A 25,010-nucleotide genomic window follows, 5' to 3' on the forward strand; every position below is an offset into this window, starting at 1 on the left:
AGAAAATAAAAATACTTTCATATTTCATATAATAAAATACAACTGAAGAAATAGTGAGTGAGTGTCATCAGTTCCCTCATTTGCATACCGACCAAGATGTGCATGTAACTGTTTTGTGAAATGAAACGAAATCGTAAAATGTCATAATTTTTTTTATTCTACATCCGATTTTGATGAAATTTTCAGTGTTATGCTTGTTGAATGTGACTCGTCAATTTAAGTGGCCCCCCGGGGAACTTTCCCATGTGCCATCCATTTTTTTTTCAAATTCAAATGTATCATTAATTTTATTTTTTTCATCTCTTTAAACGGCCTACAATAAATATGCCTAAGGCAAGATTGATACATAAAATAACAAAATCAATTAAGTCAATGTAAGAAATAGCAAAACAGCAAAATGACCTATTACAGCTATATTCTGAATTTACAAGGTATGATGGAACGCCGTATCACCTATTCACTTCCTATTTTTCGGGAAATTTAACTTTTTAAGTATTTTTTCTCTTAAAATTTGCATCTATCTCATTCTGGAAGTTTGGGCATCGACGACCCATACAGCAAAATGGATTAGCGCCATCTACGGAAGTACAAGTCCAATCGACCGCGCCATTTCTCAGCCATTTTACACGTGGCGGAGCTAGGTGAGTGACGTGTGAGCACATCCCTCTGCGATTTTAGGAGTTTTATGAATTTTATTTCATTAGTAAATGGTTATGTTTTGGGGGAAATAGCTAGATTACAAAACTTCAAAGAATTATTACATTTTCGCATCAAAGTGGAGTAGTTAGAAATTAGTGAAGTCTGGCTGGCCGAGCCGAGTTAGCTTGCGTGTCTGTGTCATTATAGTGTTTGACTTTGTTTTTGAGTCATGTGAGTGGTTTGGTTGATAGTGGCGTTGCAGTTGGGTGGAATCGAGGCTTGACTCATTGAGCGGTATTTTCTGATGTAAGGCCTGAGGGGAGGAACATGCATCATGTGCATCGATTGGATGTTGGTGTTTGTTGGTTGCAACTTGCATGTTATTGTTGCTGCAAAGTCGTTGATGTGATGAGTCATGGTGGTCAGGTGGTGTACTCTGTGTAGCACTGTAGGTAGATTAACCTAGACCCTAGTCTTTATTTGTTTAACTTTGTTAGTGCAAGGGATGGTCCAGGCTGGAGATATTTCGGGCCGCGGACTGCTTTCAATCAAAGTGGGGGGTGGGTGGGCTGTGAAATCTGTAAAATATATAATTTAAAGTGAAAACAACAAATAGTGAGCGATGAACATCGACTGACTCATTTTGTCACTGAGTTGTGCATATCACTGCTTTGTGAAAAATAAGTAAAATTTTAAAATGCCATAAACTTATTTTACATCCAATTTTTGTCTCACCTGCATAGCAGAGTGAGACTATAGGCGCCGCTTTTCCGACGGCGGCGGCGGCGTCAACATCAAATCTTAACCTGAGGTTAAGTTTTTGAAATGACATCATAACTTAGAAAGTATATGGACCTAGTTCATGAAACTTGGCCATAAGGTTAATCAAGTATTACTGAACATCCTATTAGAGTTTCATGTCACATGACCAGGGTCAAAGGTCATTTAGGGTCAATGAACTTTGGCCGAATTTGGGGTATCTGTTGAATTCCCATCATAACTTTGAATATTTATGGATCTGATTCATGAAACTGGGACATAATAGTAATCAAGCATCACTGAACATTTTGTGCAAGTTTCAGGTCTCATGATTAAGGTCAAAGGTCATTTAGGGTCAATGAACTTTGGCCGAATCGGGGGGGGGGGTATCTGTTGAATTACCATCATAACTTTGAAAGGTTATTGGTCTACATGTAGTTCGTTAAACTTGGACATTAGAGTAATCAAGTATCACTGAACATCCTGTGCGCATTTCAGATCACATGACAAAGGTCAAGGTCAATGAACTTTGGCCGAATTGGGTGTATCTGTTGAATTACCATCATAACTTTAAAATTTTATGGATCTGATTCATGAAACTTGTACATAAGAGTAATCAAGTATCACTGAACATCCTGTGCGAGTTTCAGGTCACATGATCAAGGTCAAAGGTCATGTAAGGTCAATGAACTTTGGCCATGTTGGGGTTTTTTGTTGAATAACCATCATATCTCTAAGTTTATTGGTCTAGTTCATAAAAAGTGGACATAAGAGTAACCATGTATCACTGAACATCTTGTGCGAGTAAGAGTAGTTTTCAAAGTCAGCACTGCTGCTATATTGAACCGCGTGATGCAGGTGAGACAGCCAGAGGCATTCCACTTATTAGGAAATTTTCAGTGTTTATTTTAGTTTGATTCAAATCAATATTTTGCTGGGGTGGTCTTGACTTTATTGCTGCAATTTATTTTATCATGCACTTCAGATTTGCACATCTATGAAAAAATGAAACATGATTTTATGTAATAACAAAAGAAAAATGGGGATGTGACATCATCAGCCCACCTAATGAATATTTATGACGATGTGCATATAACTGTTTTCACAAAATATTGAGAAACTTTAAAATTCAAGAATTATCTGAATTTGATGAAATGTTCACCATTTTGCTCTGAATTTTGCTCTATAGATGAAAACATATTCAGCCCGGACCATCCCTTTAAACTGGGACAAACCCAATTTTCTGACTAGCGCCTAATCTACTGAAAATAATTTATTTTGAAATTTTTTTTTACAAAAAATTGAAAAGAAGGCCAGAAACATAGGCCTAGATCTAATTTCCTAAATTAAAAACCATATAGGGACTGTCTCACACTCAGTTTTCAAAGATTCCTCCACATAAGAAATCTAGGAGAGCTCATTCACCTGTCAAGTGCGCTAGTCAAGTCGTGAAAAAAAGTTAACGGGGGGGGGGGGGGGGCCTCAATTTATCAATACATGATTTGTCTTGGTTTATGAGGATATCCTCATCCAGTGCCTCTACTGTTAAATATTTTCAACAAAGATTAATTTATTCTATGAATATTTAACTTAAACGATTAAGGGGTGGGCTAGATCTAGAGGAATTATCTAGATCTACTCAAGGACAAGGCTTGAAAGAACAGAAAGCAAAATCGGACGTACAAAGTCAAAACACTGACAATTTAACTCTGAAATCTAAGTAATTGGACAAGGATTATGACATCTTCAAAGCTTTTTTTATTATTTTGCTGAAACAGTTCAGATCTATGCATTTAATGAATATGCAGTGAACATGCTTACAATGCCATATCCACACTTATTCTTTTGTAGACCTCTATTTTATTTTAATTTTGATCCTCCAAGTTTGAATAAAAATTGGATTGACTAGTGAATTACATCATGTAAAATAGATCTTGGTCCAATATCACAGCTGCAAATCCTGATGAAGTTGATTTCAACTTATTTTGGCTAGCGATGCAAGTATTGCGAAATGAGTGGGACTTCGTCAAGGTCCTTTTGAATGTTCAAGAGTTGATGCAGGTGATGAAAACATGCACCAGATTCATGAAAATCAATGATTGTTTCTGAAAAAGTTGATAGACCTGATGCATCAACAGAAGCAGTAATGTGATTAAAAGATATTTTTATTAAGGTTGTAGGTTGTGTTTTTTTACATATAAAACATTTTAAAAGTAAAATTCAATCTTTTTTTTTTACCATTGAAGCATTATTTTTGCTAAAAATAAGGATGTGCTCCCTCTTTGATTAAAATCATTTAAAAGACTTGTTAAATCATCTATGTAGGCCCATTTATTATGTCATATATGTTGGACCTAAAAAAAAATTAGAAGACATCTTAATAAGAAATGTTCTTTCTGCCCTGAATTCACAGATTACCTCTGCAGTTAAACAGTGATCTTCCACATTCTTACAACATATTGAAATGTAAGTATGGCATTGTGACAGAATTTTAGTGTTAACAGCTTGATATGCTCTGGAAATGAAAGACAAAGACAAAGTAGTAAAAAAATTCTTGATTGGGAGCATTTGAAAATGATTCTGGGAATTTATCTTCCTGGAGTGTAATATTAATCCAAGTTCAAGTGACTTTTTAGAAGAGATGCAAAGGATTTGTTGATTTATTTACCTGTAGCCAAACTTATGTCTGGTCCCGGGAGGTAACTTGTGTAGACTGACATGAACATTTGTTAGGCCTACTTGACATTTTGCATTAAAAGAAAGAAGTGCAGGTGATCAAGTTTACCTGAAAACATGCTACTAGCATTGCATGCAGTGTGAAAAAAAAACGTGCTTACTGTTAAAGGGGAATCCAACCCAAATAAAGACTTGTTTTTATAAGAAAAAGAAAAATCAGACAAGTTAATAGGTGAAAGTTTGAACAATATTGGACAAACCAAAAGAAAGTTATGAGTTTTTAAAAGTTGTAAATATTGGTAATCACTATACCCATGGAGACTTCAAATTGGCCGCATATGGGATGTCATAGTGATGTAACGCAAGGACTACTCTTCCATGTACTCCAATACATATTATGGCTAAAATGTCATTTTTCCCTAAAGTTTTATTTCAAATTATATTTTTCTTTCATGAGGACATAAAACAATATACTGCCAGGATTATATTTAGATTACTGCCCCAGGGGAATAGGTACTTAGGAGAAAACCACAAATCCCTGATAATAAAGTACATGGCCTATGGGAAAGTTGTCCTTGCCCCTTGTCATAATTTACTTACCCAGTTGCCAATTTGAAATCTACATACTATTAGTGATCTCAATTTTAAAGCAGCTATAACTTTCTTATCGCTTGTCCGATTTCTTTCAAACTTTCGCCATTCTGTTTAATTTATTTTTCTTCTTCCCAACACAACATTTTATGGCCAAGGCTGGATTCCCCTTTAAACTTTATTCTGCTCTGAAGTTTTGCATTTGATAATTCAACTAAGAAATACCTCGGGCGTGTAGTGCACAGTTTTTCATATTGATCAGTGAATGAGCAATACAGGTGATGACAAATCTGATAGGGACAACTGATATAATCTATGATTATCAACTCAGTTTTACAATGGATCGATAGGACTGATGTGTTGCTCAATTTGTTTCCTTTTTCATTTTCTCACAGTACTAACGGTATACATGTCAATATTTATTAATGTCAATATTTTATGTATTTTGTTCATATTTACAGATAAACATATTTGGCTCAGTTATGCTAGTGACACATGTGCGAGGTAAGTTTATTAGCAGACTATAGGCCCTACAAGATATTAAACATATTTCTGGGTTCAGAACCAGCTAAAATAACATGAAAACATGTTACTTCATGAGTAAGCTGTCAAAGAAGAAAATTTGCTTGTATTGAAAATTTACTGAAGTTTTGTAGTTATTCATTTCTCTTTTTTTTTCAACAAGATATTTGGCTTTAAGTAGCAATTTTTTTCCAAATGAGTCAGTGAAATGAGCAATACAGATGATGATAAATCTGATAGGGACAACTGATTATAATCTGTGATTATCAACTCAGTTAACTATGGATCGATAGGACTGATGTGTTGCTCAATTCAGTTTTTTGTTTTATTTTCTCACAGTAAGTCTACATGTCGATGTCCTTTCATTTTATTTATTCTTTTCTTATTACAGATACCATGGCTCACAGTTACCCTAGCGGCACATGTACAGGGTAGGTTTCTTTGCAGATCTAGACTAGATAAACTTAACTAATATCTTGGTTCAGAACCATCTCAAGTAGAATGAAAACACATGCTACTTAAGAAGTATAAAAGATGTTGTAAAGAAAAAAATCTATATTGAAATTCGAATCTGCTTTGAAATTTGAAGTTATTCATGTCTTATTTGTGTTTCAACAAAGAAATGTGGCTATTGGTGGTGTTGATTTTTTTTTGGTCAGTGAATGAGCAACACAGATGATGATAAAATGATTGATATCAGGAATCTTGATTTTTATCATCTCTGTTTCTGTTTATGGTAACTCCCGTAGGAACTCGGCAGGACAGCTTATTGCTTGTATAATTCCAAGCTGGTATACAACCAATTACCTTTGAAACATTTTATGTCAAGTTAATCAGGCATAGACGACAGATATTACTCTCGGGTCTATCAATCGTAAGACTGATGTGTTGCTCAAACGATGCTTTTTATTTCGTCATTTACTCATTTCGCCACAATGCTTCTGCAGGTAGAGGTCATTTTTTTCTTCATATATTTGTTCATTACAGATACCGTATGGGAGCTCCACTACATGGCATGCATTGCAGGTACATGATATCTTCAATTATTTCTTGGGTCAGTATTACATACTTCTATGCTTCAGTTGCTTTGATTGTGTGAGAACAAAGTTATTGTAGTTCATTTATACCTAGATTTCTAACTTTCAATGTACTTAGTCATCAAACTGACTCAGTGTAACATTACCTTAGCCTTCTAATATTCGATATAACTGCTTGAAATAAGTGTGTCCAGGGCTCCCGACTTACAAAGAGTTGCAAGTGATCTGATCAATCTCAAGTATATGGAAATCCATCAATGTCATAATTTTCTCTTCAGGAAATTTGCGCAATGTTCTTTTGTAAGCAAAGAAGAGCATACTGAATTATGAAAATACTTCATATCTAGAAAATGTATTGAACACACATGCATGTTATGTGTTGACGATGTTGGCTTTCCATAGTTGTGGTTGATTGGATCAATCGCAATAAGAAGGGACCCTGACATTTATGCTTGTAATAATCAAGTGCTAAACCAGTTTTAGCCTTGAAAATTGATTGGAAGAACATACTGATTGGAAATGATGAATGCATGTATCCGCGCTTCGACTGATGGTTTCTTGCCAGTGTTGAGAATGTGCATGCTTTCTACTGATCCAACTTGTCTTTCCATGAATTAACACGGTCATTTGTATTTTGCAATATGCTCATTGTATCTGTTCATTGCTGTCTGAGGTGGTGGCCCATAAAAGTATTTGTGTCCAACTCTATATGAGCCAGAGATAAGACTAGTCTAGTGTAGAAGAAAAGGTCTTAAATTGATAGAGAAATGTTGATTTCAATGCTCTTGCGATGAAGTGTATGCTTAGAGATTATGGAACCATAGAAATGATCAGAAGTGTTTTTCTTAAACTGAAGAGTCACATGTTCTGAACACAGGAAAGCATGTATGGGACTACTAAGGGGGAAAATTCAAGGGGGTTCGGCAGTTTTGCCCCAGAAATGTTCAAAAGAGCCCTGGAGAATTCCCATCCACTAGAATGTTAAAAGTTTCTCCAATGTTGGAGATTCAGCCAGAAAGTTGGGAAAAGTAGCCCCTCCCCCCAAAAAAAATAAATGCTGCCCCACTATAACTGTAAGATTTTTAATGCTAGGGCATCTGAAGCACAATCTTCTGTAGTAGATCATACAACATGCCTTAACCCTAAAAGGACTGGGCTATTTGAGATGTATTGTGGACTGGGGGGGGGGCATGATGGGCCCCTCCCTTCTGATCTCGGCCACCGTTTACACGATCACGCCGAAATTTGGCATGCTCATTCCTTACAACTTAAAGTACATGGCGCCCTCCCAGTCCTTTTAGGGTTAAAATATATCATGGGAAAGAGCTCATGGTGATTTCTTTCTCACCTGCAACTTCTGTTTTCAAAAAACATTTCTATAGAAATAATACAAATCTAAATCTACAACAATGTCATTATGCACTTGAATAGTCAATGTTAACATGTAAATTTTATTTTACCAGTTTGACTTAATGTTGTAACCCGCACCCGTTGCGGTACGGGTTAACCTGCCGGTATGCCTCCGATCGCGGGTTGCGGGCCGGGCCGAGTTCATTCTCAAACCCGCAGACCGTCATGCGAAAAAAAGGGAGAATAAACGACGCATAATAAAAACATTCACAGTGAAAATAGAGTTAAGATCATGTGCTTCTTACGTGGCAGATTCTTTTAGAGACGTAGATATTTCCTTTTAAAAAATGCCGGCGTATTTTTGTCTTGTGAATAGTGAACAGGACTGAGTCTGAGACAGTTCAACATGATAAATACATCGAGTTGCTCTTTCAAAGATGCAGCGCAGTCAAAAGCAACCGCATGGGCCATAGCGCCAATGAAACTCGATGTTGAGTTTCCCGTCCCATTTTTTCCAGCTCATAATGAGGAACCGATTTCATTATTTTTCAGAAGATGAAAGTTTGACCTTTTGTAACCTTTTAACGCACTTTATTCTGTGGAACTTGAAGCCAGGGAAAAATTAATCATTTTTTTCGGGGGCTCCATTTTCATTTTTTTGGGTAATATTTCAGGGGCTCTTTTCAAATGCTACATTTTTGTATTTTGAGGAATACCTGTTCACTTATTAAATTTGTTATTACTTGTTGTTTAATATTGTATGATTTTTAAAGTTTTTTTCATGCCTAGAATCTTGGATGTGGGTGTGTTTGTGTGGGTGAGACTGTGAGTTGAACTTGATATAAATGAATTTAATATCTAATTTTTACTCCATCTAATTCCAGTACTTGGCCATGTAATAAAGGCTCACATACCCTTACTTTTTCTGAAGTTCTTTGAAAACGCAGATCTCCACGAAAATTGTATTTCTCTATGGGGGAGTCTAAATTTGGTGAGAATGAACTCATTAATAACTTAAATATACATGACAATGAAGAAATCATCAAACTTCATTGGCAGTTTTGAAAAATATACCCAAAATATAAACTCTGTCTAAAGCAGAAAATCACCATCATTGAGGCCTTTATAGAGCGATTGTCCCCCAGAGCTCTGGCAGAGAGACAGAGCTCAGACTAGCTAGCACAAGCGCCAATGCATACGTGGGTGAGCCTCCCGTCGGCATTGTAACAGATTGAGCTTTGATGATTTTTTTTGTCTGATATTTACCTCATCCCCTGGAAAAATAAAACAAATGATTTTTAAGTTATAATTAGCAAATAAGATAAGTTATTTTGGATGTTACTAGGCCGTATGATAACTCACCAACGCGAGGTTACTAGACTTTGGGATTTATTGAGGTAGCTCAACCATACCTCGAGCGATGTTCGTGCAGGCTCCACCACTTCTACGGTTGTTGAGTGGAGCCTGCACGAACATCGCTCGAGGTATGGTTGAGCATGCAGCGTCATTCCATTCACAAAAAAAAGAAAAAGATTTACAGGTATTTACAAGATATACAAGTAATTGTGTTACTGAAAAGCTTATATTAATGTTTTAAATCAGTTTTGAATCTAGATATCCAAATAGTTTATTTTCAGAATTTGATTTTCAAACGCGGGCCAAATATCATAACGCGGGCGGGCGACGGGAAACTGAACATCGAGTTTTAGCGGCCATATTATCGAATGAAATACAAAAACAGAAGGAAATAATATAGAGATAAACGAGAAGAAAAAATGACTGTATCATTATCCAGGTATTTATTGCAGTTTTGATCACTTTATAGACAAGGTCCCATAGAATTGAATATTGTAATTATGATTGTTGTGAGTCGCAGTGTCGACCGGCCTGGACTGAAAAACAACATTGCCGTCTGCCGATCCTTGCGCTTTGCTGGGCAGCGCAGCCTGGGCTAGCTAGCGCGCTGAGCTGCGGCTCGCTAGCTAGCTCCGATCCAAGGCGTTAATTGCGTAATGCTTTCAATTTCGAGATCAGAGCGGACCCATTTCGTGGTACAAAGTCACCCAAAAAAACATTTTCTCTCCGGAATAAAAGGCGAATTTGCAAATTGTAAGTAAATTCACTCTAGGCTAGGTAGTAGTAGACATATATTTTCCTGATTTGAGCCTGTATAGTGTGGGGATTGCAGAAATAATGTTTTTCATTTTTGAAAGATAAATTGACTTGCGTGTTAAAACCCGACGGGTCAGCGGGTCCCGCTTGCAAATTATTGGATTATACGGGACGGTACGGTTCGGGTTTTCACTTGCGGGTTACAACATTAGTTTGACTTATCAATTCAAATTTTTTTTCATTTTCAGATCCCACGACGGAGAAATGATCTTGGATGAAGAGGGTAAGCTTCATGTTTTCTCCCCTCTGGTCTGATGTATTTAGAAATTGATTAAAAAATACAATACTAGTCGACATGCGTGTGCATTGCAGCATCGGGCATCATGTTACCTGTTACTGTGGTAATGAATGTGTTTCAGTGTTGCAGATATTAAACTGGTTATTGGGATAGAAATGCTTGCCCTGATCTTGGGGTTAAGAACCTTTCTCAACTACCAACATGCCATTGTTAGGAATAAATGCGTGATCATTTAAGAGATGCAGTCTATATTTTAAAGAGGTCGTATGAAGAAAATTTAGAGGCGACGATCAATTCAATTTTTTTTTTCCATTTTCAGATACCACGACAGAGAAATAGGATCATGGATGAATAGGGTAAGCTTCATATCTTTTCCCCTCCCTCTCTTGATACATTTGAATTAAATTAGAAATATAATACTACATGTAGTTGACATGCGTGTGCATTGCAGCATCGGGCATCATGTTACTTGTTACTGTGGTAATGAATGTGTTTCAGTGTTGCAGATATCAAACTGGTTATTGGGAGAGAACTGCTTGGCCTGATCTTGGGGTTAAGAACCTTTCTCAACTACCAACATGCCAGTGTAACTTAGGAATAAATGCATGATCATTTTAGAGATGCAGTCTATATTTTAAAGAGGTCGTATGTAGAAAATTTAGAGACGACGATCAATTCAATTTTTTTTTTCCATTTTCAGATACCACGACAGAGAAATAGGATCATGGATGAATAGGGTAAGCTTCATATCTTTTCCCCTCCCTCTCTTGATACATTTGAATTAAATTAAAAATACTACATGTAGTTGACATGTGTATTGCAGCATCGGGCATCATGTTACTTGTTACTGTGGTAATGAATGTGTTTCAGTGTTGCAGATATCAAACTGGTTATTGGGAGAGAACTGCTTGGCCTGATCTTGGGGTTAAGAACCTTTCTCAACTACCAACATGCCAGTGTAACTTAGGAATAAATGCATGATCATTTTAGAGATGCAGTCTATATTTTAAAGAGGTCGTATGTAGAAAATTTAGAGACGACGATCAATTCAATTTTTTTTTTCCATTTTCAGATACCACGACAGAGAAATAGGATCATGGATGAATAGGGTAAGCTTCATATCTTTTCCCCTCCCTCTCTTGATACATTTGAATTAAATTAAAAATACTACATGTAGTTGACATGTGTATTGCAGCATCGGGCATCATGTTACTTGTTACTGTGGTAATGAATGTGTTTCAGTGTTGCAGATATCAAACTGGTTATTGGGATAGAAATGCTTGGCCTGATCTTGGGGTGAAGACCCTTCCTCAACAACCAACATGCCAGTGTAACTTAGGAATAAATGCATGATCATTTTAGAGATGCAGTCTATATTTCAAAGAGGTCGTATTTAGAAAATTTAGAGATGACGATGATGACCACAGCTCACAAATTCTTATGGGTTTGAAGATAGCTGCATAGACCAGTCGCCCGAAAATTTTTTTGCAGTTTGGACAAGCAAAAGGCAGCAGAAGGGCAGGCACAGTGATGGCACTTGCTTAACCTTGTTCCATTGCACTTATTTCTATATTAGTATTTGCTACATGTATTTGTGTAATTTTCACTATGCTCAAACTTATATTAGAATAACATGAAAATCTATCACTTCATTTCTCAAACACATGCATTTAAAGGGGGCAATTTACTTTCATTCTGGAATTCCATGTTGGTCTTAAAAATAAAAATCCATATTGCGTTACATGTATGTGATTGTTCATTGAAAATTGATTTGCTAATGCTCTCAAGTTTAGTAGCAAGGTCTTTGTAAAAAAAAAAAGAAACCTAATTTTTCTCCTTTTTCATTTTCAGGAAAATCGCAACAATCCTGGCAAGATCCTGATGTGCATGACTGAAACACAAGTTCGCCTCTGATCTCTTGTCAAGGTATCTGAATATTTTGTTTTGTATTATGTACATTCCTAGTTTGCTATGTGATCCTGCATGAAAGAATTGGGCTTTGCAGTGTTTTAAAACTTTAAACAGAGCGGGCGATCAATGTGTTAAGGATTTCCTTTGTTAAGTTTACTATCACTGTCTTTATCTTGTTCTTTGTATTCTGGGTCCGGCGTCACAAAGGTTGGTGATTAATAGTACGCTTGATTTTTACGATTAATTGTACGTTGTAGTCAATGCAATCAATTGTAAACGATGTTCTGTGATGATTGGTAAAAGTTTTGTGTTACAGGCCCCTGGTTTGGTAGTTGTTTTACATGTATCATTTGCATGGAGTTAGTGTCAGTTGGTTAACATTGGAAATGATGAATGCATGTATCCGCGCTTCGACTGATGGTTTCTTGCCAGTGTTGAGAATGTGCATGCTTATTACTGATCCAATCTTATTCTTTTTAATTGAAAAAATGTATATTTCACTGTATGCATTACATTGTGATATTTATTTCCTATGATCAGGGATACAAATTATCTGACAAATGCCTGAAGTTTTCTGATGAATTTTTTTACTTTCATACCTTCATGTGATTGATGTATCATCCAAATAGTTCCATGTTATTTACATCAGTGTACTTTGAATAGTTATCAAACTATGAATTCTCAAGTGAAGTTTCTCTTTATTCTACACAGGCAAGTTGGAAATAAAATGGAACATCGTCACGCTGTTGAAGGCATTCTGTTTCAGGTACTTGCATACATGTTGGTAAATCACATGGAATTATGGTTGGCTTTTGTGTGAAATACTGGTGATAAAAACCACCTCAATAATTTTGTTGGAAATGCGGGAAAATGCTTAGAAATATACTTCTTGAATAGGTTTTTGCACAGGTGTATCTACAGCTGATTGTAGAATTTCCCCGCACATCGTAACATAAATTTTTTTCCCCCAGAGTTTCCCACTTAACCCTAAAAAGACTGGGGGGGCTGATTCAGCCCCCCCTCGACATTTTTCGCGATAAATCCGCCGCGCGAAATTTTTTGACCGCGTCGCTCGCTGACTTTTTAATTTCAAGTCTCGCGCAACTTTTGAGACCAAAATTGTGACCCCCGCGTACGCGGTTCCAAAATTACGCAACATTTCGTAAGTGCATGCAGACCCAAAATTACTCAAAAACATGAATTTGTGTACAAATCCAATGCAAATAGTGTTCTTAGCCAAAATTCATAAATGTATCATTATTTTTCCTTTTACTGCTTAAAATAAATTAATTTTATCTTGTTTATGGTCAAAATAAAGTCCCCGACAATTTCCATTGAAAAAACAATAAAAAACAAAAAGTCGAAAAACAAAGAAATACATAAGAAATTTAGAAAACAATAGAATACATAAGAAAATAAATGTGATTTTGAAATTTTTTAAAAATCAATTTGATCAGATGCCTATCTAGAGTATGTGAAACAAAAATTAGCATTTCAGGGGCATTATTTATTTAATTAGAGCAAACTTATGATTTTATGCATAAATTAGCATAATTAATGAGACATGAGATTTTTTGCAGAATTTGATGTTATAGTTTTGTAGATAATGCCATGGGTAACGCTTGTGCCAATTTTCGTCGCGATCGACGGCCGAGATCATAAGGGGGGGCTGAATCAGCCCCCCCGTCTTCTTAGGCGTTGAAATAGCCCAGTCTATTTAGAGTTGAGCGGGAAATTGCTAACCCTGGTACCGCATTGTCTCCTACAAGTCTCTTTAAAAAAATGTCAATTTCTGATGGAGATTTCCGGTGATGCAACATTGGATTAGTCTTGTAACATTTTAGGATATTTCATCATAAAATAAGATCTTCAAATTGAAAAAGTACTTGATGCTCTTCCTATACCTTTAGTGCATAGGGACATGCAAATTGCTATGTGTGATTCATTGTTAAAGAACCAAGTAGTATTATTGATATTTATAACCAGGCCTACGACACAGATGATGACAAATCTGATAGGGACAACTGATATAATCTGTGATTATCAACTCAGTTTAACAATGGATCGATAGGACTGATGTGTCGTTGGCTAATTGGTTTGCGATGTTAGGCTGATGTGGCATTACAGTACACAACCTATGACTCATATTTATATCTCGATTTCCTTGTTGCATTGCTTTGCAGGTGCTGTTATTTGGAAGAAAGCAGGTATGTCAATTTAAGTTTTTATTACCCCCACATAATATATAAATAAAATCAAGCTTCCTATGTGATGTAACTGAATACTTGACTCAATTTTTCTCCTTCATCATTTTGCAATTTAACCCTTATTAAACGGGGGAAGGGGTCGATTTGACCCCCCTCGACAAATTTCACTACGCTGTCACAAGTTTTTTGATCCCGCCGCTCACTGACTTTTTACTTTCAAGGCTTGCGCATCTTTTGAGACCAAAATTGCGACGCCCGGGGACGCGGTTCTAAAATTACGCAACATCTTGTAAGTGCCTGTCAGACCCGAAATTGCTCAAAAACGTGATTCCATTTTTTTTGTACAAAGTCGATGCAAATTGTGTTTTTTAACCAAAAATCATAGATGTATGATTATTTTTACTTTTGTTGGTTTAAATGGATTTATTCATGCTATTTATGATCACAAAAGAATTGCAACAAAGTTCATTGGGAAAAAACAATAAAAAAACAAAGGTTTGAAAAAAAAATACAGGAGAATTAAACAATAAATACATAAATTAATTATATTTTTGCCATTATTTAGATATTTGTTAGAAATGTATTAATTGATACTCCAACCAAAAATTAGCATTCTACTAGCTATATCAATTGAGTTAAAGACAAAAACATACACAAACAAAAAAAACTAGAATTTAATTCGTCATGCGGACGAATTAGGTGGTCTGTCATGATTTGTCATTCAGTGTCGGCTGATGTATGAAATAAATCATTTAGATATCATTGATAATCTTGATCGTAGACATCCTAAGAATAAGTTTTGACCATTACTAAATGTGATTATTGATGTGGTGATGACAATCGTCAGACATACATCTTCAAACAGATACATACAAGATAGATGATTATACCTCACGGATCAACACGGCAATGCCGGCATGATCCGGGGAGGTCCGGGATAGTTTTGCCCCAGATGACTGTGAACACGGCATCAACACGGCAGCTTCACACGGATCTACACGGATCATGCCGGCAGAGCACGTCGTCAACACGGACCAATACGTCAGCAACACGGACCTACACGTCAGCTACACGGACCACCACGTCAGCAACACGGACCTACACGTCAGCAATACGGACGAACACGTCAAATGCGTTATCCATTGAGCTAGCATATTCCCCATAGAGATTACACGTAAGCAAATTTGAGAATTACAATTCCAATTTTGTAAGCGAAATACGGGCATGATCCCGGCATCTGATCAAAAAATGGAGGGCATATTTTCGAAAGCTTAGAATCTCGGCTACAACATACTAAAAATTCAGGGAAAACTGACAAGAAACAATGGAGATATAGCTCACGAAATAGAGGAATGTCGAATCTAGTTTTGAGAAAAGGTCATGTCCCATAGAGATTACACACAAAATACATGTGATATGAAAAAAGTAATTATAATCTGTTTTATCTTGCTAAATTGAAACTTTTATACCTTTAAATTATCATAAAGGATCATGTAAGAAGCGGCAAAAAGAAAAAAAAGTGAAAAAAAAATTCATCTTGTTCACCCCAGGACTCGAACCCGCGCCCTTTAGAAAGCAGTCAAAGCCACGATATTCCCCATAGAGAATACACGTAAGCAAGTTTGAGAATTACAATTCAAATTTTGCAAGCGAAATACGGGCATGATCCCGGCATCTGATCAAAAAATGGAGGGCACATTTCCGAAAGCTTAGAATCTCAGCTACAACATACTAAAAGCTCAGGGAAAACTGACAAGAAACAATAGAGATATGGCTCACGAAATAGAGGAATGTCGAATCTAGTTTTGAGAAAAAGTCATGTCCCATAGAGATTACACGCAAAATACATGTGATATGAAAAAAGCAATTATAATCTGTTTTATCTTGCTAAATTTAAACTTTTATACCTTTTAATTATCATAAAGGATCATGTAAGAAGTGGCAAAAAGAAAAAAAAAGTGAAAAAAAAATTCATCTTGTTCACCCCAGGACTCGAACCCGCGCCCTTTAGAAAGCAGTCAAAGCCACGATATTCCCCATAGAGAATACACGTAAGCAATTTTGAGAATTACAAGTCCAATTTTGCAAGTGAAATACGGGCATGATCCCGGCATCTGATCAAAAAATAAAGGGCACACTTCCGAAAGCTTAGAATCTCAGCTACAACATACTAAAAGCTTAAAGAAAACTGACAAGAAAAAATGGAGATATGGCTCACGAAATAGAGGAATGTCGAATCTGGTTTTGAGAAAAAGTCATGTCCCATAGAGATTACACGCAAAATGAGGAAAAATGACATGCCTCTTTTCATCGCTGTTTTACGCAATGATGCGTTTCTCAAAACGAATAATCATGTTTACTGAGGAGAAAGAGTACATTCTAAACTACAACATATCGAAATCTGGGCGAAAAACGATCTATATTCGAGAAGTTACAACCAAATTTGCATAAATTTGATGACGTCATTTTTGAAAAAATGAAATTTTTAGTTTAGGCGCCATTTTGATGACGTCACGATATAATTTAGGGACATTGATGACATGAAATCAAATCTACAACTCATACTCTATCGATATATGAAAAAAAAATTGGGGGTCAACGGACTATTTAAAGAGCTACAGTGAATTTTCAATAGGCATGTTTTTGCCCATATATGGCCTATAGTGAGAGCTCGCGCGCACACGTGCTGCAGACTTTAACGGGTGCTAATTTCGTCATTAATGGTCGTAGAAGGTTGATCAAGGTATCGAATTGTTCAGAATTTTATTATTAATGCAATGATGTAAAAAAAACGGTGTTTCTGAGTTGCGTTAAGGTGTTACGCGCGGAAACGCGCACGCATGCGTGCGCGCGCGCAAATTTTTGAAATGCTTAGAATGACCTAAAACGTACTCTCGTTTGGTCAAAAAGTGATTTTGAGCATTTTTAAATTTTGACGCGCGCGTACGCGCGCGTCGTGACCTCCAGGTGACCTTTGATGACATGACCTGATGACCCTTGACTTGAAGTTGATGTGATGTAAATTTGATTGATTTTTGATAATTGATAATGGAGATGTGATTGATAATGTGATTTTACAAAATGGCGCCTAGATGACGTCATCATGACGTGATGACCTTGAAAAGCTTATTTTGACGTGTCCATGACAGATCCTATAGATGACATGAAATTCACTGAAATTGATCAAGTCTATTTTGAGATAACTTGGCGACAAGAAAAATCCGTAAAAATAAATAAATAAAGAAATAAAAAGAAAATTCTGACGAAATTAAGAGGTGATCTGTCATAAATGACAGACCACCTAATTAGGGCAAATTTCATATGCTTATTTACATAATTAATTAAAAATATAAAGAATTAATATTTTAGAAATTTTCCCATCCAGCTCTACGCGCGTGCAAATTTTTGCGGCAATCGCGCGGTCAGCGGCCGAGATCTGAGGGGACGGGGTAAAATTGACCCCCCCCAGTATATTCTGGTCTGAAATAGCCCAGTTAATATAGGGTTATTGGTTTTTCATATTCAAATGTGAATTCTCATTTGATACCCTGCCAATTTTACATACTCTCCCAGGTTGGTAGGGACAGTGATTTTCCGTTTCAAAAAAATGCGTTTTCCGTTTCATAAAATCTTAAATTCCGTTTCAGCAGGTCAGAAAACGGAATTTCCGTTTCCCCATAGACTTTGTGTACAAGAAAAATTGCCAATTCCGTTTACATAGAAGTCAATGCAAATTACCGGTATACCATTGCAATACCGCACTGGGCAAACTTCGTATCTGCTACTGTACCATCACTGTTCTAGAATCTACTTTAATCGAAGAGATACGAGCTTAAAAGCTATTTTTAAAAACACCTTTAACAAATATACATCCTTACCTTCCGATAAATTAGCTTTATTTTAGGACCGAATTAGATTTCATCGCTAATTTGGGGACTTTTTTACATCGTTTTGTGCAATCGACGATCTTCCCGTAGTCGCCATTTTGAACTTGAGTATAAGCACTGTTTAATAAATATCGTAGAGGGCACATTTATCCATGAAATAAAGCACTGTAAAACACAATGATCTTAAACTCGTAAGTGTCGTATTTAATAACATGTCTTTTTATTTTGCTTTCTTTTCCAGTTCACAGAGTTCACGGTTTGTAGTACCAACCATGATGACATAATTTCAAAGCATTTTTTTTTCGTGGGGGGGGGGGGGCTAAACTTTACTTTCTTGTTCAGTTCACAGAGTTCTCAATGTTCATAGAAGCATGATAACTTTCATTTCATAACGTTTTTTTTTCTTTCAAATGATGGTTTCTTTTTATTTCAGAGTTAAGTTTTCATTGTGGCATGGCTAAAAAAATACTGAACATGCCTTTCTTGTTTAGTTCCCAGAGTTCACTGTTCATAAAAGCATGACTTTATTTTATAACTTTTTTTATTGAATCAGAATGATTTCAATTTCACTTCAAACTTACTGCAGAATCAGAGTTAAATTTTTCATGGTTGGTAGCATGACTAAAAAATGATTAACATTGCTTTATTTTTCAGTTCACAGAGTTCTATGTTCATAAAAGCATGAAATTTACTTTTTTAACATTTTCTTTTAATCAAATCACAAATGACGCTTTCTTTGTCAGTTCAGAGTTAACTGTTCAATGTAACAACATGAATGATGATGACTTAAAAATAGCTGAACGTTGCTTTTTCTTCTGTTAACAAAGTTCACAGTTTATCACTCTTCGTAGAAGCATGATAACTTTACTTAATTTCAACACTTGATTGATTGAACGGTGCTCTCTTTTTTCAGTTGAGAGTTTGTAGGAATACAGTTAAACATAGCATGACTGGTAGTTGAGTTAGAACTGCCTTTCTACATCTGCATTATAGTAGAGCATGGTCATCATTTTGGTGTTTTCTGGTGTTAGGTTTTCTCTTTTGTCGTCAAGAATGTGCTTGTACTGAGAAAAGCTTCGCTCTACATCCACACTCGACACTGGCATCCACATAGCATCCATAGCAATACTGGCAAGACCAGGGAATCTGACTGACATGGACTTCCAGAATTCGGTAAGATTCAGAGGTTCTGGGATGTGGGATGGGTTCAGATGTGTGTACATCAGCCACTCCTCAGTTTGAATAGCAGCTGCTGTCAGATCAGGTATGGCGTGCTGGTAGTCATCGATGTCCAAGGAAATGGAGACCAGCTGTCTGGGATCAAAGATTCGAGCAGCCTTGTAGAACGGCATGGCTGGATGTTGGTCTAGATGCTTAGTGATCTTGTCCGCTGCCGCTTTAAACACTTTGTTGAATGTTTTGCAAAGTTTTTGTCTCTCTGGTGCTGGTCTTTTCTCCATGAGTGGGTTGATCTGGTCGAACGATGTTCGCTCTGTAGTGAGGTAGGTTTTGGTGTCCTCAAGGATATTGTACACAGTACAGGCGAGGGGCTTCTTTGTTGCTTCGAGGCTGGTGAGGACAGTTGTGAGTCTGGCACTGTACTCTGTTATGAAGCTCATGTACAGCTCAAGCTCGCTGTAGATTTCCTTGTTCCTCAACATTTCCAGAATGGTTTCCACAGCCACACCTTTACTGTCTTCCAGTTTGAAGAAACCTTCATACACATGAAGATGCTCCTTGTGATACTTCACTGCATTGTACCAGGAATTCCACCGGGTGGAAACAGGGGCTGGTGCCAATTTGCACTGGTCGGGGGGCAGATACTCTTTTAGGTATTTTAAGTACCTAGTTTTGCGGGCTGGCTTTTTGAAGAAGGCCGATTTCATCATCTTGGTGAAAGTGTCAACCCTGCCAAATTCTGGATAGTGCTGAAATGCCTCCGCCCCAAGATTTATGATATGGGCTAGGCATGGTACATGTCTGCTGTTTGGAAGTAATGGCGTGAGAACTTCTCGAGCAGCTTTCTTGCAGTAGGCAGCACTGTCGGTGACAATTGCTATCACATCATCAAACTTGATGTCCATGTTAGTCAACGCCTTCACAACAGCTTGGCTGAGTGTTGCATGGTTGCATGCCTCCATAGTGCACACATCAATGAGGTAGTACTTTCCACGGACCCCAACGATTACGTTCAGAATACTGTGGTCACGAATGTCTGTTGTTTCATCAGCTATGACAGACACCTTTGCTCCTTTCACCACTTCCTTCAGGGCTGCAAGGTGAATCTTGAACTGCCGTGGAATATACAGATGGCGCAAAGTTTCTGCTTTTGGGAGTGCACCACCTTGCTTACAATGTTTCAAGATGAAAGGTCTCATATTCTCCACTTTATGAAGAGGGATATCAGCCATTGTGCAGCACTTCACAAAGTCTAATATGAACTCTTCCCTCAGGTCTTTGGACTTCATGGTTGAATGCAAAGTAGTCTGACGTCGTGCAGCTGCTGCTGGTATTGTTGGTCCTTGCTCTGATCCAGTTAGCAGAGGATTTGATTTTAGTTCTTTGTTTTTCAAATGTTTTTTACTTTTAAGATGGTCCTTAACAGTATCAGATCTTGTGTAATCAACACTATGGCTGCAATGTCTGCAAAACATCACACCACCATCAGCGTAGAAAGTGTCTGGAAACTGAGCAGCCCGAGTTACTGCAGAGATGATGGGCAGTGGTCTCTGCTTCTTTGGTTTGCTGGCCATCATTTGTCTCAAATCATGCAACTATCAATCACAGCTGTTTGAGAAAATAATAAAATATATTGCATCAATCATAACTCATTTCGTGTATGCCTCATTTCTTTATGAAATTTGTATGGCTAATCAGGCTAGTTCACCTGAAGTCTCTGTAGTGTGCCCAGCCCCCTTCTCATTGTCTGTGCACACTGATCTGCGTGATTCAAGTATAGTCACAAAGTTCACTACCCGTAAAACATTGATTAAAAAGTGACAAAGTCTGACTCAAAATTATGAAATTTAATTCAGGCATTTCTCGTCACGGCCTGAAAATGCAGTCGTTCTGACCAAAATCCATCGTAGATGTGTGCACAGACACGCCCACCCGCCCAACCCCCTTCATTATTTTTGTTTTCTAGTTAGTACAACTATAATAAGACAGCTCTGACTATGATCCCACGTACTATCTTACACTGTGGGCATGTCGCATTGTAGATCATTTTAGATGATTTCTTTAATCCAAAATAAGTCTATTTTCATTTGTAGTGAATGATCAAAAATCAACTCAGCTCAGGTGATGGTTCGTGCGTGTGGGCTCCACTACAGCGGCAGTCACACACGTTATGTAATGGAGCCTCCTCCATGAACCATCACCCGAGGCCGAGCGAGGTATAGAAATCAAGTAAGTCAAATGCACTTACCGCACATACTAAAACAACACAGCACTGCAGGAATATACACGTCACACGAGTGAACAGAAAACGGTCACAAAATTAAAAAAAAGTACAGGAGACATGAACAAGGGGAAGAAATCCGTAGAAAAGTCAACAAAGCACAGAACGGCAACATAAAATTACTCCAAAAACCTCAACGAAATAAGAAATCCGAATGGCTACGAAGCACGGTCTCACTTCGCAGCAATCATGACAACGCACTGGACTCCACAGGCCATCCGAATGTTTACAGATATGTGCACAATACAATGCATGTATTGCATGTGGATACGTCCGTATCGGACCCATCATAAATATGACCATGATGCATTGCGTGGCCAGCTGGCTGCTAGCTGCGTCTTGTTTCCTGACAAATTAAGTTTCGCTGCCGTGGAAATTTCGTCAAAATTAAGGTTAGTAATGTGAATTTCGCAACTAGAATTTTGATGCAGTGTGCATTTCAAGGAAAATTACGTTTTCCGCGATTTTCCGTTTGAAAAGCCACTTTCCGTTTCAAAAGGCCAATTCCGCGAATTCCGTCCGTTTTCCGCGATCGCGGAAAATCACTGTCCCTAGGTTGGCAATCTAATTATAGTATTTTTTACTTTCTTTAGTTGTGAACAACAGAAGTGCAAGTTTTATTGCTTCATACAAAGCCATTGTTTTTGTTTTGACCGAGTTAATCACACTACCTGTCCCGTCTTGAATTGGTGTACATTTTTTCTAACATAGAAATATGCTCTTGGGCGTTACTCTGATATTTTTCTTTTTAGGTTCCATGTGCTAAAATTCTAATAAGCAAAAAATTGAGCTGCATTAAATTTGTTATTTTTATGTTCCCATATTTTAATGCAGGGGGTGGTGGTGTTTGTAAGACTTTATATGACAGAAAATCAGTTTATTTTTCTCAAGTGCATTAATCATATTTGCATAGGAATCCTGTTGGGGTGTTGTATGCAATGATGATTTTAAGCCAAGATAGGGACTCTGAGATTATCCAATGATGAGTGTCTATGTGACCATGGCTACTGATGCATACCAATGAGGTACCTTGTCAACAAAAGTCTTGACAACCGCCTTTTATCATCAATTCTCACACTCCATCATAGGCAAAGCAATGGGAAATGCAAGAAAGCTCTCATGAATAGACGTTGAGTGCCTTTAACGGGATCCCAGCTAAATATGTGGCACAGATTTTGACAAGGTACCCAAGTCCAATGGTTGTGTTGGCTTTAGATTTTTTATGACGTTTGGTTGATTCTTTGTTCTCTTTTCTCCCTTTTTAACTGCCTCCAGGACTCAGTGCATCAAATATTGTACATGTAGATGGTGAGTGGCCAGTCAAATGTTTCCGTAGTTCAGTGGTTGATCACTTTCACCAGCGCTATTTGCTTCTGTCTAATAAAGATGCAACTAATCATGAACAATATAAAAGCAGTGTTGATACAAATGTTTTGTCACAGATAGATGCATATATGCCAAAATATGTATGCTGTGTGTTATTAACAGATATTTTGTGTGTTACAATCATTCTTTTCTTTTGATCAGGTTGCAAATGATTGAAATAAATAATAATATAGGATATTTATATTGCGCACATATCCACCTTGTTAGGTGCTCAAGGCGCTCCTATATTACCCGGCTAAGCTAGGCGTTCATAGCGCACACAGCTTCTTAAGGAATTACTTCCTACCGGTACCCATTTACCTCATCTGGGTTGAGTGCAGCACATTGTGGATCAGTTTCTTGCTGAAGGAAATTACGCCATGGCTGGGATTCGAACCCACGACCCTCTGTTTCAAAGTCCGAAGACTAATCCACTGGGCCACAACGGTGAACATTATGTGTTTTGTTTCATGACAAGACAAACTGAGTCCATATTAGTAGAATACAAGTGTACCAATGATGACAGTATTTGCTACTCTTGACTTTCAGAGTGACGACATACAAATCACCAAGATCGCTGAGATAACACTTGTCAGGAAAAAAAAACTTTCTGTAATTATATGAAACAACCTGTTTTTAATCTGAAATGGTCAATTTTGTCTTTCTGCTCAGATCTCTCCCTCCTGATGCTGTTTTGAAAAGATATTTTCACATCCTAACAACAGTGTAAGTTACATATTAAAAAATCTTTTGTTGAGCCTATCTGTTTATATTTCCCTGCAAAAAATGATATACAGTCATTTGGATAGAAATTTTGAAATTGCCCTCATTACCATGCCCAACACTCTACAAAACCCCTGACAAAATTTTTTTAAGATTTTATCTTTTCAGAGATTGCAAAGTTTGTAAATAAAATGCAGTGGGGGGGGTTCATTTTGGTTCACATGACCGGGATTCTTTACATATTCATAGTACTAGGCATATTCTGATCTAAGGCCAAGGCATTTCAGGCTGTGTCAATGTGCCTCAATTTTCCTCACATTTGCCATGGAATTTTCATATGCCCTTCCAGTTTTTCTCCCAATTTTGATGTACATGTAGATATAACACACAAATGTGCCCCCAAATAAACAAAGGCTTGTAGGATGGTAACAGTGTATCAATGATGACAGTATTTGCTACTCTCGACTGCAAAGAGTGACGACATAAAATCACCAAGATCGCTGAGGTACACTGCAACTTCAACTTTTTCTATGAGAATCCCTGCTATTTTTCATGTTTGTACTCTTCATTTATTTGTTTGGACTCTGGAAGGGAAGGGGAGGTGATTTCCATATTTTAGTTGAATATTTTCACATAGTTGTCTCTTTCCAATTGTCTTGCCATATCCAACCTTTGAAAGGACATTAAATTGTGCGTTTTACTCCCTTGCAGATTATCCATGCTAAACAGAACAAATTGTTTGACCAAGGTAAGTTTGATTGAATTTTTTTATCAAAGAAAATTATTTATTCTGTAGTATTTTCTATGATTTTATTTTCTCTACTTATCTCAATTGAGAATGTTTGTGGTAAAAGTCACTTTCATTTGATGAGAGAGAGAGATGAGCAATTCCATGAAATAAGAAGTCCAGCCCCTTATATAGGACTTCCTGAAATGTTTTTTTCCTATTTCACATGAAACGTAATGCTCTCAAATTATCTTGGTTTGAGCAGCCCATAATGTGAAGGAAAATGGGGGGAAAAGTGGGGTTGGATATAAAAGGATGATTGTTATATAATTGCCCAATTAGCAAATTTAAAAGATACAATAAATTTTTGATTTGAAAGTCTTGAAGTGATGAGCCTACATGATTGGTTAGCACTGATTTAATCATGATTATATACACAGTGTAGCGACTAGGGCGGACTGATCAAGACTTTCCTCAAATCTTCCTGTTATCCTGCATCGTTGTGTGACTTGATAAGTTCTACATCATTTCTTTTTTCTTTCACTTTTCTTAGGGTATCTTCAAGTAGCATGGTCGTTTCAAAAGATTGGTAAGTTGATGCAATTATTCATAAATAAGTGTTATGGAAGAACTGACCTGTGGGGCCTTTACAGAAAGATTTGCAATCAAACACAACTCTGAATATCGGTCACAACTTTCAAGTTTCAACCAATCAAAATGGACTTGGGACTTGTGATTGATATTGT

General features: G+C 37.1%; 1 protein-coding gene, 1 long non-coding RNA gene and 2 other non-coding genes across 18 annotated transcripts in view; 3 read left to right on the top strand and 1 right to left on the bottom strand.

Moving 5' to 3' along the window:
* The first annotated feature begins 612 nt into the window (after positions 1–612).
* LOC121428391 overlaps positions 613–25,010 on the top strand; it is a 35,409-nt gene continuing 11,011 nt past the window's right edge. The window contains exons 1-15 of one of the 15 annotated variants that reach the window (XR_005971776.1): positions 3,329–3,864; positions 5,127–5,169; positions 5,579–5,618; positions 6,175–6,241; positions 9,935–9,969; positions 10,304–10,340; positions 10,685–10,721; positions 11,057–11,093; positions 11,836–11,910; positions 12,607–12,661; positions 14,079–14,102; positions 22,725–22,757; positions 23,487–23,540; positions 24,249–24,285; positions 24,818–24,853. This is a non-coding gene — a long non-coding RNA (uncharacterized LOC121428391). Of the gene's footprint in view, positions 653–3,325; positions 3,865–5,126; positions 5,170–5,578; positions 5,619–6,174; positions 6,242–9,934; positions 9,970–10,303; positions 10,341–10,684; positions 10,722–11,056; positions 11,094–11,835; positions 11,911–12,606; positions 12,676–14,078; positions 14,103–22,724; positions 22,758–23,486; positions 23,541–24,248; positions 24,286–24,817; positions 24,854–25,010 lie in introns of those variants that run through there. The other 14 variants (XR_005971777.1, XR_005971778.1, XR_005971782.1 and 11 more) reach the window with 14 other exon arrangements.
* LOC121428390 lies at positions 17,702–20,780 on the bottom strand. Its single transcript, XM_041624990.1, has one exon. It carries the CDS (start codon positions 20,743–20,745, stop codon positions 18,952–18,954), a length of 1,794 nt encoding a protein of 597 aa, XP_041480924.1. The 5' UTR covers positions 20,746–20,780; the 3' UTR covers positions 17,702–18,951.
* Positions 23,326–23,399, top strand: LOC121429350. The gene has a single exon (XR_005971901.1). It is a non-coding gene; the product is annotated as a small nucleolar RNA SNORD24 (small nucleolar RNA).
* Positions 23,972–24,045, top strand: LOC121429349. The gene has a single exon (XR_005971900.1). It is a non-coding gene; the product is annotated as a small nucleolar RNA SNORD24 (small nucleolar RNA).

The sequence above is a fragment of the Lytechinus variegatus genome, chromosome 15, assembly GCF_018143015.1.
Source record: "Lytechinus variegatus isolate NC3 chromosome 15, Lvar_3.0, whole genome shotgun sequence".
Lineage (NCBI taxonomy): Eukaryota > Metazoa > Echinodermata > Echinoidea > Temnopleuroida > Toxopneustidae > Lytechinus > Lytechinus variegatus.

What these genes read in the sequence shown, in the direction of transcription:
- LOC121428390 (XM_041624990.1), bottom strand. Translation starts at nt 20,745, where the DNA reads ATGATGGCCAGCAAACCAAAGAAGCAGAGACCACTGCCCATCATCTCT.